The 14,882-nt window shown below is 33.2% G+C and overlaps 1 protein-coding gene across 6 annotated transcripts in view; it reads left to right on the top strand.

Moving 5' to 3' along the window:
* stumps (DBB domain-containing protein stumps) overlaps positions 1-14,882 on the top strand; it is a 264,285-nt gene that overhangs the window by 237,786 nt on the left and 11,617 nt on the right. Inside the window, exons 1-2 of one of the 6 annotated variants that reach the window (XM_073961106.1) lie at positions 9,093-9,269; positions 9,482-9,700. The exons of 3 other annotated variants lie outside the window; for them this stretch is intronic. Coding sequence is in view for 1 of the 3 variants with exons in the window: in XM_073961103.1 (XP_073817204.1) it covers positions 5,919-6,042 (124 nt within the window). In the remaining 2 variants the exon portion in view is untranslated. Of the gene's footprint in view, positions 1-5,762; positions 6,043-9,034; positions 9,270-9,481; positions 9,701-14,882 lie in introns of those variants that run through there. 2 more of the 6 variants (XM_073961103.1, XM_073961105.1) reach the window with 2 other exon arrangements.

The following is a 14,882-nucleotide window of genomic DNA, read 5'->3' as shown; positions in this document are numbered from 1 at the left end:
AATTAATTCCGTTTTCTTTGCCATCATTTTCAAGGGTTTTTAATTAAGTCATACTTTTATATGAGAGGGGAAGAATTTGTTTTCTTCTTATTAGTTTATTTTGTGTCCATTTATCATCTTTTTTTGTCAACAATTAATACTGAGCTGCTGAAGAAGCCTTAGCAACAAATGACTTGTATGTATGTACATATGTATACGTTTTCAAAAGCTAGGGGTCCACTGAGCCCTGCTTCTTTTTCTTAATTTTTTTTGTTACAATAAAAAATGAGGCACTTGCATCTTGTCTTTGCAAACAAATCTCTGTCCCGCATATTTAGATTGATTTATAGTAAATTGACAGTGAGAATAAAGTGATAGAATATTCTTCGGACATTTCTTTGTGAAAAATAGAGTCATTAAGTCTACTGTTATTGTTTTATTATTGATTTGATTGAATACATAGATATGTACTTATTTCCCCACAAACATAACAGAAGGGACAAGGGAACATTTTTATCATTTCAAATACAATGGACGAACAATATAAGAACGTCCGAAAAAAAAATCAATGTAGTCTGTCATATATGCGTGTATTTCTTATATGAATTTATATTATATAAAAATTGGTTCCATATATCAGAGTTAAACACATTCATACAGATTTCACATTGTATACTAATTTAAAATTATTCTAAATTAGAATTGAAATTGGGAAGACCAATGTGCCAAAATATTTCTAACATAAGTTTATTTCTTACAAGAGTTTTTCCAATATGACAACAAAATATGCAAGAAAAAAATGGGCACTGATAGATTTCTGCCTTATATTCCAAATGGAGTTCACATTTCGTAGATGATTTCTTTACAAGAATTACACTATGCAACACTGAAAATGCAAACAACTTCTAGTATGCATTTTTTGAAAGTACATATTTAGACTACAAACACCCTAGTAGGGTTTTGTCCTGTCAGATCCAGTTCGGATTTTATGGCCTCATCTAAACCGGGCTAAATCTACACTTTTTTGCATTTATCAGGTCTTTATCTCAGAAACGAATAGGAATTTGGCCTTGCTGTCTTTAGCGAAATTGTAGCCCTAAACTAGTAGAACTTATAACACATAAGAAAAACTCCATCTAGGGCCTCAAAATTTATAAAATATAGAAAATTTTACATAGTTGCTGAACTTCTGGTCAGTATCGGCTAAGCTATTGGGAGTTGAACCAAGTAACCTTTCGCAAAAATCTTCCAAATAAAGTTCTCAACAATTCTTTAGAACATTCTGAAACTCTAAAATGCTTACTTCATGTTGTTTCAGCAGTATTTTGCATCATATCTTTTACAACACGTATTTCAAACACAGTTCACACCAACAGTTCATTCTCGCATTTCGGATTTCACTACATTATTGACATTTTTATTAAATCGTCGTTGAAAAATGTACTGAAAACAACGGCATAGAGGCATTTTACAACAATGACATGTTCTGAAGAGTTGTGTATTACATTCCAAAAGAAAATATTCAGAAAAACGGTTTTGGAGATACGGTGCGAAATGTATAAAAATTGCGGGATTTGAGCAATTTTTTGAAATTTCAGGCAATAAATGTAGTTTTTCGAGTTCATTATTTCTCCAAATATTTTATTCTTGTCCTTGTCTACAAATTTGCTTCAGAAGTTAGAAGAAGATTCGCATTGGTTTCAGAGTTATAGCCCCGAATTTCTTTAAAAACTCAATATTTAACCATGTTTAGATGGGGCCATAATATCCGATCTGGATCTCACACAAAAAAAACCCCACTAGGGTTTCTTGTCGTTTGGTTCTGTACTTTCAAAACATCCTCAGTTCGAATTGTTAGCACAAGATCACCTTACAAATGTTGCACAGTGTTATTTTATTAAACAATGTATTATTCCTAAGATATCAGCAGGACTTAAAGACGATTTTGCATATCTACTTTCTGGTGTGACCAATAATTCATGCTTTTTATACTGAATTGTGTTGTTGTTGGGCTTTTTGGTCAGGTTTTTTTAATGAAAATAAAAAAACTAAGTATTATTTCATTTTCACTCGACGTTTCGTTGGTTTTATTCCGACTTTCTCAAGAGTGTTATTTTTATTGGTGAAATTCTAGTAACAAAATAAAATGAGGATTCTTATTAGACTTTTTTCTGTTGAGTATTACACTTGTTTTAACTTACGTTAGTTATATCACATTATTTTTAATGTTTTTACTTATATTAAAAAAACGGGACTGCACATACATAAAGTAATATAAATAATAGAAAAATAATTAATTAATTACATAAATGAACATTTCTAGTCAAAAATAGAAAATCTAGATTCCACTGTCACGGCATTCTATGATCTCTTTGAAGTCAAAAGATTTTAGCTCAGAAAAAGCGGTATTCCGCATTTTACTACAATTTAAATATTCGCTAGTAATGTTGATGACTTAAAGTATGGATTAAGATTTTAGCGCAGAAAAAACCGGTAGTCAACATTTTACTACACAGAAAAAATGGACAACGATTTGATAAACAAATTCAAATAGTCAACTAAATTTTGATTGATTTTTTGCCGATGAACCAATTGTCATATTGACAAACGTGTTTATCAAACATTTCCCCAAACATGTTCAGTTTTTTACGTGCTGTTTTTTAACGTAGTTATTTAAAAACTTAGTTTCATTTTAGTTAGTTACAAAATACAAATTTTGATAAAGCTGTTTATCGGAAAAGTTTTTTTTTTTTTGTGTAAAATTTAAAAATTCGATAGTAATGTTGACGCCTTAAAGCGAATGTTGACGCCTTAAAGCGAATGTTGACGCCTTAAAGCGAACTAACAATCTTAAAATTGAAGCATAGATGGCGTTAGAGCCAAACGTGGACGAGAAATTAATATTTTCTAAAAACTTCTGGGGGCCTATTGAGTTATTACGATTTTTTGATTTTTATATTTCTTCATTTTAAATTGAAGAGGACATATAGTAACTACTGTACAAGAGGTCGAAGAGAATGTTTATACGCTACACCACAATGTGGGGAGGGTATTATATGTGGGTTAGGGCTCAACCACATCGGAATCATGGTCGTAGACCTTTCTGCCTCTCCATCTACAAACATCTTTATGTGAAATAGCTAATTTGTTATTCTTCTGCGAATATCTTCCTTCTATTGGGGGTAATGGAGGGGAATAGCCACCATATTATTCTTCAGGGAATATCTGCCTTCTATTAGGGTTAATGATGCCAATTAGGTTGGAAATTTTTCCAATTTTTGGATTTTAATTGTAATGACGAAATGAAATGTCCCCAACCCAATATGGGATGGGTTGGGGACATTTCAACAAAAGTGACCGATATTAAAAAAAGACTTTTTGAGCTTTAAATTATTGATGGACACATTTTGTAATACCACCATTCAATGAGCATCAAACAACAACAAAATATCCATGTATTTGCGAAAAGTGTCCTTGCAAAGTCAGTCCAACAGTGCTTAACATAATTCAAATTGTGGTACCAAATAATCAAGAAGACCGGTTAGGTTGTGGACTATGGTAAAATATAATACATATAGAATCCCAATATTCAATTTTTAAACCTTTATTATTATCGGTTTTTTATTACAAATTTAAGACGTTGCTCATTACATGATCGATAATGTAATTTCATTTAATTTAATTAATAATGATTGTTGACCCTCCGAATGTAATAAGCATTTTTTATGGCGGTAGTCTGTTATTAACTACAGTTTAAATATTCGCTAGTCATGTTGGCGCCTAGAAGTATACTCTTTAAGTAAGCTTCTTCTGCAGGCAACAACCCAATACCGATGGATGGTTTAAGTGTCTCAACAGGGGTGGAGAACTACAATTTACAAGAAGTTTTTAGAACCAAATATTTATTGAAGGATACGCACAATTTTAAAAGGAGAAACCTTGGCATTAGTACGAGGGTACGCGAATATTTACCATCAAAAATAGTTTTATTTTTTAAGTAGTCTCCAGCATGGTTTATACCCTTTTTCATGCGCTCAAACCCATTGTTGAAACACTTTTCCCGCTCCGATTGAGACACCCCCAAAAAATGGTTCTCTTGATCGTTTTTTTAAGTGTTCAGGAGACTTCAGGTAAACAAATTGTAGTGTACCACTCAGATTTAACCGTCCTGCGTTGCTCAAGCTATATAGGCGGTTTTGCCGAAGAAATCGGCAAATAGTTGCTTCGAAGTGCTTCTTCCATGAACAACTCTAGTTGGATTGGCTCGCCTTCAAAGACCCACACAGTCGATTGCTGTTTTGTTTCGGGCTCATATGCATAGATCCAAGATTCATCGTCTGTGACGATCTTATAAACGTCGTTTGAAGCACCGCTATCACAATTTATTTGTACGAATCGACAAGAGCCCTTTTTGAGGGATTGTCAATTTGTGCTGGAGAAAACCCGATTTTTGCTGCCAAGTGTTCATGCAATAGCAAATATTTGCTGGTGCCCAAGGATGCGTTTATCTCACGGCATATAATTTTTTGTGGCACTGCACCCGTTTTTGGACGACCTTCACGAACTTCGTTTTTCAGCGAGTGTCGGTCACGATTGAGTTCATTAAACCAGTTTTTTAAAGTGCTATAGGATGATCCTTTATCGACATACAAAGATTTAATTTGATCGATGCACTCTTGCCAGAAAGTCGAGCAGCCTTCCTATTCAAAAACAGGGACTCCGTTTTTCATTCGTATAATCATTTTTTCACATCTCTAATAGGGATACATAATCGAATTTCATCAAGTTCGATTTTTTTCTGCCAACTTAAATCCCACTATAATTGGCTTCGTAACCGATTTTAGCGTTTTTATGTCTATTTACATTGTAGTCAACAAGAGGGTATCATAGTTTGGAGTCCTATGAAAATTCGTTAGTCAGTAGTGACACGCGCAAAGTTTGCGGTAACGAAAATTGAGTTTTTGGGTGAGAGCGTGGAGTAAAAACTCTTTCCTGTCCGTGTGACTACTGACTTATTAAAAATATCCACAGTCGATCACGAAACTGCAGATTTTTCGATTTATTCCACAAACCAGAGCTGATTTCGATTTATAGGCTTTGGACGAAAAAGTGGTGTAGATCACCGATTCACAAAATTTAGAAATTAGTAAAAAATTGTAGTGCAAAAATATTATGAAATTATGATATCAAAACCGCCTAATGACATGCTACAAAAACGATGAAATTATACGGAGCTGACAAAATGTGTAGTCTCCAACATTACGTACAGATGGCGTTCGCGTAGCACGTTACTTCTTATTTTGTAAAAAAAAAAAATGCTCATGTGACTGCATACTCGTTACTATACGATTTTTTAAACATTTTCTTTATTTCTAATAATTTACTACTCAACTAGTATTTCATCTCTAATTTATACAAAAACATTTGTTTATAACAACCCATTAGAACTACAGAAAAAACTAGCTTTTATTACCATTTACAATTAAATTAATATTGCTAATTAACAATTGTAAAAAAAGAAAATGAGAGAAGAACTAAAATCATAACCAAACCATTAGCCTGTCCATTTCATCATGCCAGTCAGCTAGGCAGCAAACCAAATCCAAAGTAAACATTATGTGTGCTGCAGAGCAAAGCAATAAAATTTATTCACATTTGAGAATTAAGACTCTAATTAAAGTCAGCCAACAAATCATAATCAAATTAAAGAGAGAGACACAAACAACAGCGACAACAACAAATTGTATTCATGTATGCGGAAAATAAAAAGATTTTTAGATATTCAGTTATAATTTAGCATTTAAAGCGAACGAAGAATTTGATTTTTTTCACAACGAAACGAGACGCAACAATTTCGAATGTCACTACAAAATTTTTCTTTTGTGAAATATTTTCTTAGTTTGAATAGAACAAAATAAACAGAAAAACAAAACAAGAAAATGTCATTTCGTAAACCAAAATTTCGTTTATTACGAAATTGTACAGTGTTCAATCGGACAATAGATAATGATGATGGTGATGATGCTGATCAAGGTGGGGAGTACATTGATATGCAGCAAAGAGGTAAAGTGCTACAACACGGTTTTGATTTTTGTGCAAATTGTTGAAATTTTTCAAATTCTTTTGTCAATTTTGAAAGAAAGGAAGAAAAAACTAGCATTGCGAAAGTGTTTAACAAATGGTAAAATTGGCTAATTGACAGCTACAAATCAATGAAATGAAAAAAAAAACTATTAAAAAAGTAACATCACGAGATAGAGAGCAAAGTAATTTAGTTAAATTTAAATCAACATATTTAAATGAAAAACAACACATTTAACAAAAACAAAATGAAAACGTTTGTTTGTTAAAAGTGTTGTTTCTTTCAACAACCACCACTTTGTTCCTTTTCATTGTATTTAACCATTGTTTAAATGCCTACACCATGAAACACTTAACAGATGTTGATGTTACAAAAGATCTGCCTCCTCCCCAGAAAGCGTTTTGGTTGCAATTTTGCCATTCCTTGTGCAAAATTAAATTTCAATTTCCCTGTGTTTGTATGTCTGACGGTCTTCGTCTTCGTTGGGCTTTTATGCATTGTCTGAGATGTCACTTGAATTGTCTGTGAATTGTAAATGAAATATGTCATTTTAATTTGAGTCACCAAAAACCATTTAAAATGTTAATCACATAAGAGGGGTAAAAGAAAAAAAAAACATTATAAGAAAGCTCAATAAGTAAAATGAAATTCCGTAGAAAAAACATAAATAATTTTCAATAAATTCCAATAAGTTTAATATGGCCCAATTAAACAATGAGGATCCATGGTGGTCTTACTTCGAAATTCTTTGACAAGTCCAATAGCTTGTAAAACTTACAAAGGGAAAATGAAAAACATTCTTGTACTTAAATGTTTATAATTACATTGCATTAAAAAGGAGATGGCAAAAACAAAGCGATTTTTGTTTTTTTTTTTCATATTTATGATTTATGTTTTGATGTTGTTGGCTGGAGCTCGAAAACAGACAAGTTTTGTTTTTATTTTCATCCCGAGGACTCCACTTGTCGTAGGGGGAAATCGTCAAACTGCAAATTTCCTAAACAGGAAGGAAAAACGCACACAGATAAACATTCTACTCTTTCTCATAAAGAGTAAACAGCACCAAGCAGCAGCTCCTTCTATAAGTTGAATAAAAACAACACCAGTGGCAAAGATAACAGAGACAGTCAGCGCACGTAATACAAACAAAGTGTCACAACAAATGGAACAGCAACACAGTGGGTAAAGAAATGGAAAATGGGAAAAAAGCAGATTGAAGAAGTTGGTGAGAGTCCAGTACGAAGTCTTACCTTGGTTAAAATAGATCCACCGGGGCCAGCGTTGAAGTCTGCTCCCCTTAAATTATAAAGCTTCAGTCACTGTATTCAACATTAGGGTGAGGTTAGACTTTCAATTAACCGATAAGTCAAATGTTATTTATGGAAAATTCGAAAATTCGACTTTTCCTGACAAGGGACACGTTTGGGAATAACGTCCTTTGTTAACAACAATGTTTACTAAAGTCTCGACTAACGGCATGGATTTTTTTAAATATTTTTTTAAAGGCGTGGATTTTTAAAATTATTTTTTAAAGTCTGGACTAAGGTCGTGGATTTTTAAAAATATTTTTTAAAGTCTCCACTAAAGGCGTGGATTTTTAAAAATATTTTTTAAAGTCTCCACTAAAGGCGTGGATTTTTAAAAATATTTTTTAAAGTCTCCACTAAAGGCGTGGGATTTTTAAAAATATGTTTTAAAGTCTCAACTAAAGGCGTGGATTTTTAAAAATATTTTTTAAAGTCTCAACTAAAGGCGTGGATTTTTAAAAATATTTTTTAAAGTCTCCACTAAAGGCGTGGATTTTTAAAAATATTTTTTAAAGTCTCCACTAAAGGCGTGGCATTTTTAAAAATATTTTTTAAAGTCTCAACTAAAGGCGTGGATTTTTAAAAATATTTTTTAAAGTCTCCACTTAAGGCGTGGATTTTTAAAAAAATATTTTTTAAAGTCTCCACTAAAGGCGTGGATTTTTAAAAAAATATTTTTTAAAGTCTTCACTAAAGGCGTGGATTTTTAAAAAAATATTTTTTTAAAGTCTTCACTAAAGGCGTGGATTTTTAAAAAAATATTTTTTAAAGTCTCCACTAAAGGCGTGGATTTTTAAAAAAATATTTTTTAAAGTCTCCACTAAAGGCGTGGATTTTTAAAAATATTTTTTAAAGTCTCCACTAAAGGCGTGGATTTTTAAAAATATTTTTTAAAGTCTCCACTAAAGGCGTGGATTTTTAAAAATATTTTTTAAAGTCTCCACTAAAGGCGTGGATTTTTAAAAAAATATTTTTTAAAGTCTCCACTAAAGGCGTGGATTTTTAAAAAAATATTTTTTAAAGTCTCCACTAAAGGCGTGGATTTTTAAAAATATTTTTTAAAGTCTCCACTAAAGGCGTGGATTTTTAAAAATATTTTTTAAAGTCTCCACTAAAGGCGTGGATTTTTAAAAATATTTTTTAAAGTCTCCACTAAAGGCGTGGATTTTTAAAAATATTTTTTAAAGTCTCCACTAAAGGCGTGGATTTTTAAAAATATGTTATAAAGTTTCGACTAAAGGCTTTTATGTAACTTTTTTTCTGGGATACATTTTCGATCGGTCACTCGTAAAGAAATTTGAAATGGTGAAATGTTAAAATTATGCTGAGAGGTTTAATCACCATTTAAAAATAAGGGACTCTCATTTTGACAAGAAGAATGCAAAAACAGACACGTAAACAGACATGAAAATGGCGCCCAACCTGGTGTCCGATTTTTTTGTTTGAACCACTTCCAATGGTTGCCACTGTGCACAGGCAAAAGTCAATATTGTCTCATTTTATTTAGCATTTGTCTCTGGGATAAATCTCAAGCAACTGCTACCGATGTTGTAGATGCATCCCTTGCTTTTGCTGTTGTTTTTTGTTTTTCTGTTTTCATTCAGTTTTTTGTTGTGATGGTTCCGTTCATGCTGTTACTGCCACAACACACAGTTGCAACTTATGGTGGGTGTCACAAAAGTTCAAAATTTGCCTCTTAAAGTAGGGAAGAGCCCAGTGAGTGCAGTATTTGAATGCCACGCTTGCCGATAACATCAAGAAAACCAAAACAGAAACAAAACATTAAATCAAAAAATAAAGGAGGCAAAATACAAAAGTGAAAAATGCAAACAAATTAACAAAAAGCAAAAAATAAATAAAATAAAAACAAATTTTTGTGCAACAGATTGTCCCTTGAAAAAGTAAAAGAAAAACAAAAAAACAAATGTTTGTGACTAAATTTTTCCAAAACATCAAAGCTCATGCGGAACATTTTTCTAGATATTATTTTTTGTGTGTGTGTTGTTGTCTGTTTTCAGAACGTGACTAAATTTATGTTATTTATTTAAACTATTTTCATTTTACGCCGGCCGACCGACACTAAGTGTTTTATAAACGTTTTCTCATCATTTAGCTAAAGCTAGTGCCGCATGTTGGTACTAAAAAGGATTTATGTGAGACAATTTATTAACATTATCGGCCGGCCGTTTGGGTGGTGATGGTTAGAGAGTGGACGTTGTTTGAATATTGAATTAAAGTGCTGCTGCTGATATTTTTTGTGTTGTTATCCAGATGTCACTGAATAGTGTGGGTGGTTTTGTTTTGTGTTTTTATTCTTTTAGTGTAATCTAAGGTAATTTATTGTTAAAAGTCTGTGTTTATTTTATTTGATTTTTGTTTTTTTTTTCATTTTGTTATAAATGTTGTAAGTTCTTGGATCGTAAAAAAGTTAGGACAATATGGTCACCACTGGAGGATTTCCAGGGTGATATTTATGGCGCAAAAATAATAGCAAATAAAATACTTTTTGATAATAAAAATTCAAGCATTTTAGAGTATAAATCTTCGTTTTTATGGTTATAATTATTATTTTATAAAATTACCCTATAATAAGGCACTTATAAAATGATTAAACTTGTGGCGCCCAACGGTAGGTCGTAACTATTTTTATAAAGACTTTTTCAAACTGAAAAAATATGTCGTTGAATATATGTATTTGTCCAGTATTGCCACATTTTTCTAATAAATGGCGCCTAATGTTAGAATTCTTTGATATAGGAAAAAATATTTAGACTTTAGTAATGCACTATTTGTCTAGTGGGGTAAAAAATAGATTTATTAAATACATATAAACCATAACTATTTAATACGTTAAGACAACTCAGGACATCAAACCTAGTCGCTTGTTGGAAAAATATATTGATATTTGTAACTATTTTTTCAATATGTTAACTGATGTTGACTACAATTTGTTTCTTTTTCGCACCTAGTGGCGCCCAACGTTGAACCCTTGATATAAAGAACCAAGTTTTATATTTTAAACATTTTCCACATGGCAGAAAAAACTGAATTCCCTTCAGTATGACACTGCTGCAATTTGTCTACCCCAATTTTCAATATGAAAATAAAACAACCCATTTCGCATTATAGAAATCCCGTTTGTTTGTCATATGTCTGGCACAATAATCCTGTCTGGCAAAATATTCAACATGTGCTGGCTGTAGTTAACTAAGAATGCAAAAAAAAAAAGAATTCTATATAAAAATAGTCCTAAAAATATTTTTGCAACAACAGACACAAAAAAATAACATTTCACTACTCACTCCCCAGCCATCATAAAATAATATTCCAGAACAAGATACGAGAAGAATGTTGGCATTTTGAGATGTGCTTTCATGACAAACGAGCATGAAAAACAACTCTTAAAATTGCCTCCATAAACCAGCGAAAAAATTAAAACAAACCATTGAATGGAGTTGTAGGCAGACATGTCTCTTCATTATTATATAAAAACAAGTAAGAAAAGCGTTAAGTTCGGCCGGGCCGAACTTTTTATACCCTCCACCACAAATTTCAGCCATTTCGGTGGATTAATGTGGCCACAACCTTCAAAATACCGAAATTCGGAAGGTACCGTTCTATGGGGGCTATATGATGGCGTGGACCTATACCTACAAATTTCTGGGGGAAAGTTTTATACGCCTAAAGAAGACTAAATACCAAATTTCAGCCATATCGGTGTGATAATGAGGCTAAATCGTTCAAAATATCGAAAATCGGGAGATATTGTATTATGGGGGCTATATCAACACGTGGACCTATATAAACATTTTATGGTAGAAATGTTTCTTAGCCTTTGGAAACACAAAATACAAAGTTACAACCGATTCTTTGGTCAAATGGTTCTAATACATTCAAAATCTATTAAAATGACGCGTACTTTACAAGGGGTCTTATATGGGGGCTATACCAAAACTTGGACCTATATAACCCAACTTTGGTAGGAATATTTTCTGGCCTCTGAAGACACAAAATACCAAATTACAACCAATTCTGTGGTCAAATGGGTCTAATACATTCAAAATATATTAAAATGACGCGTACTTTATATGGATCCTTATATGGGGGCTATACCAAAACGTGGACCTATATAACCCAACTTTGGTAGGAATATTTTTTGGCCTCTGGAGACACAAAGTACCAAATTACATCCAATTCGGTGGTCAAATGGGCCAAATATCTTAAAAATTCCTTAAAACGACGACGCGTCACGCGTCATTTTGTATGGGGGCTATACGAAAGCGTGGACCTACATAGCCCGCTTTCAATACCAAAAGTCCTACGTAAATATAATATATTTTCCCAAAATTTCATCAACCTACGTCAATCCGTTCGGACGCTAGAGTGATTTCCACAGACGGACAGACGGACGGACATGGCTATATCGATGTAGAATTGCACGCTGATCAAGAATATATATACTTTGTGGGGTCTACAATGATTATTTCGAGTAGTTACAAACGTAGTGACAAACTTAATATACCCCCATCCTATGGTGGAGGGTATAAAAATACAATTAATAGGATGCCGGGATAATAACGAGGGTCATGTGATATTGAGGACTTGAACATGACGAATGGAGACTTCTAGTCCCCACCATAAATACTTTTAATAGGGATCCAAACCTTTATGAAGGCACATTGAACACTTTCAATCTAATCCTAAACGAATATCAAAATTTTAGGAACAAAATATAGTTAACTGAACGGTTGGCTCCTAGTCCATGCGACACTTGTCAGTTTGAAAGAGAGAGAGGTGAGGCATATGGTAACCCTTTGCCTCTCAACACCTTCTTTCACCGACAATTGCCGCAAGGAAAATGGTCTAGTGTAGATATGAACCTACCAACCAAATATACAAATTTAAATATTATTACAAAATTCATCGAAGTATTTGAGGTTGACGCCAGTTTTTGGTACGCCATAAATTCATTATTGCAGGCAATGACATGTTGGGCGCCAAGAAATTTCAATATTAGGAATTTGTTCTTAATTTTTATGGCCTTATGTTGGTGGTCAAAACAGTGTGCGACAATTTTAGGCTCCTAGACGGTAGGAAATTTGCAGTTGCGGTAATGGCAGGCCAGTAGATCAAAAAGCCAAAAAAGTTAGAAAGTGTTATAAAGACTTTTAGACGTCTTCTTGATACCTTCTATAGCCCTCATATAAATGTTTGCAAGTGTTTTTTAGGTTTTCGAAGTTCGGTTTTCTCATCCGTGGCAAAAACTTATACTTCGATTATTTCCAAACGATAATGGTTGCATGGTTAATGGTTGCAGGCTACGACCCCACGTTGGGCGCCGAAAAATCAAATAATAAATCTGGAAAATTTAACATACAATTCAAAGTGTTAAAATCCAAACATTGGAATTTATTTTTAATTTTACGACCTTCTGTTGGGCGCCAAATAAAATATGTTGCAATTTCAGGGACGCAGACGAAGGGAAATTTTCCGTTGAGGTGATGACATTTGCTCAGTAAAAAGCTAATAAGTGGTAAAGACTTATCGATTAGCGATAGTTTGACATTCTGTTTTCTCAGGGAGTAGGAAATGAAAGAATTTCCATACAAATACGGACCTTCGGTTTTATGACCCTACCTCGGGCGCCAATCCCAGCATTTGAAGTCTAAAGACTTTCACAATATATTTATATTGACTTCTAGTATGTCATTCTGTTTTCTCAGGGAGTAGAAAAACGTAAGAACTTCCATAAATATAGGGACCTTCGGTTTTTCGACCCTACCTCGGGCGCCAATCCCAGTGTTTGAAGTCTTAAGACTTTTACAATATATTTATATTGACTTCTAGTTTGTCATTCTGTTTTCTCAGGGAGTAGAAAAGCGTAAGAACTTCCATAAATATAGGGACCTTCGGTTTTTCGACCCTACTTCGGGCGCCAATTCCACTATTCACAGTTTTAAAACCTGTATAAAGTATTAAAATTGCCCATATAAAACCCCTATAACCCCCGAATTTATATACCCTCCTCTTAAACGCCAAACAACCATCCAACTCTATGGAACTCCTACAAAATATTCTTCCTCCCACCAAAGTTGATTGTGGAAAAATATGTACTGCAATTTTTGGTATCTCCTTTCTTTTCTGAATATACTCCTTGTTATTTTTTGTGATTTCAAACACAGTGCTTATCAGTAGCCGCTCAAAACATTGTTTATCTTTAACGAAGAACCAACACAACAACTAAAAAACTTCCACTCTAACACTTAGAGGACAATTTTCAACACATTTATTGTTACAGTCAAATATCTGTAAGGTATTGCTATTTCTCTTTTGTACCATTCTATTTTGGTTTCAACTCAAATTCAGTCTGTGTTAAATATTGAGATAACTTAACTACTCAAGTAACGGTATTATTTTTATGTAATCTCCCACCTCAGCTTATTTGGATTTACTTTTGTTTTCATATTTTTAGTTCTAATAAAGAATTCATTGAAAATTTACGTGTCCGTGTTTCATTGCGCTAACAAAGGTTATGGGCCCAGTGCCATAAGTAAAAGAAAATAATCATAACCTCGTGTTGAACAATCTTATGTGTTTTGTGTGTCAAAAATTAAACTGTTCAATTTAAATTTTTGTTCGTCAAAAATTGTGTTTTTCGTTTGTCGAAAGTATATTCCGCGCTTTGAATAGAAAATAAAAAAGGAATTACCGTTTGTTCGTCAACAGGTTGAACATTTTCGTTCGTCGAAAGAATATTATCGGACTGCGTAATTTATTAAATATTAAAAATGTTAGGTTCCATGCCAATTGATAAATTAAGCGGAGACAACTATTCGAGTTGGAGCATACAGATGAAGAGTCTCCTGGTAACAATGGATTACTGGTCAGTTTGTGAAAATTTATGTCCGTCAACAGCTTCACAAGAAGACAAGGCACGTTTTAAGGCAATAGATGAAAAAGCCCTTGCAACTATTACATTGAGTATGAAGCCCTCCGAGTTGATTCATATCAAGCATTGCAAGACAGCAATGGGAGCTTGGGAAAAATTAAGCAGTGTTTACATGTCAAAAACACCAGCTCGGAAGGTGCATTTGTTTAAAAAGTTAGTACGCTTCAAAATACAGGATGGTACACCCTACTCCGAACAAATTAATGAATTTTCTGGTTGTGTTGAGTCCCTAAAAGAAATTGACAATTCCATGTCCGATGATTTCATAAGCCTTATTCTCCTATGTAGTTTGCCTGATAGTTTTGAGAGCTTCGTCGTGGCTATGGAAAGTAGAGATAAACTACCATCGTTGGAACAATTGAAGGTCAAGATTTTAGAGGAGTACAATCGTAGAGGTGAGAGGCAGAATTCTACAGCAGAACACGTGTTGGTGGTTAAGAATAGAGGAGAAGTAAAGGGCAAGAGGCAAAATCAAAAATATGGTGAGCGTAAAAGGGATAGAAATATTAAATGTTATGCATGTGGAAGACGTGGGCATATAAAATCTGAATGCAGAGATTCTAAT

The sequence above is a fragment of the Musca autumnalis genome, unplaced genomic scaffold, assembly GCF_047663935.1.
Source record: "Musca autumnalis isolate F117 unplaced genomic scaffold, ASM4766393v1 scaffold_1, whole genome shotgun sequence".
Lineage (NCBI taxonomy): Eukaryota > Metazoa > Arthropoda > Insecta > Diptera > Muscidae > Musca > Musca autumnalis.
Note: the sequence above shows the minus strand (reverse complement) of the source record. Positions and strands in the feature narration are given on the sequence as shown.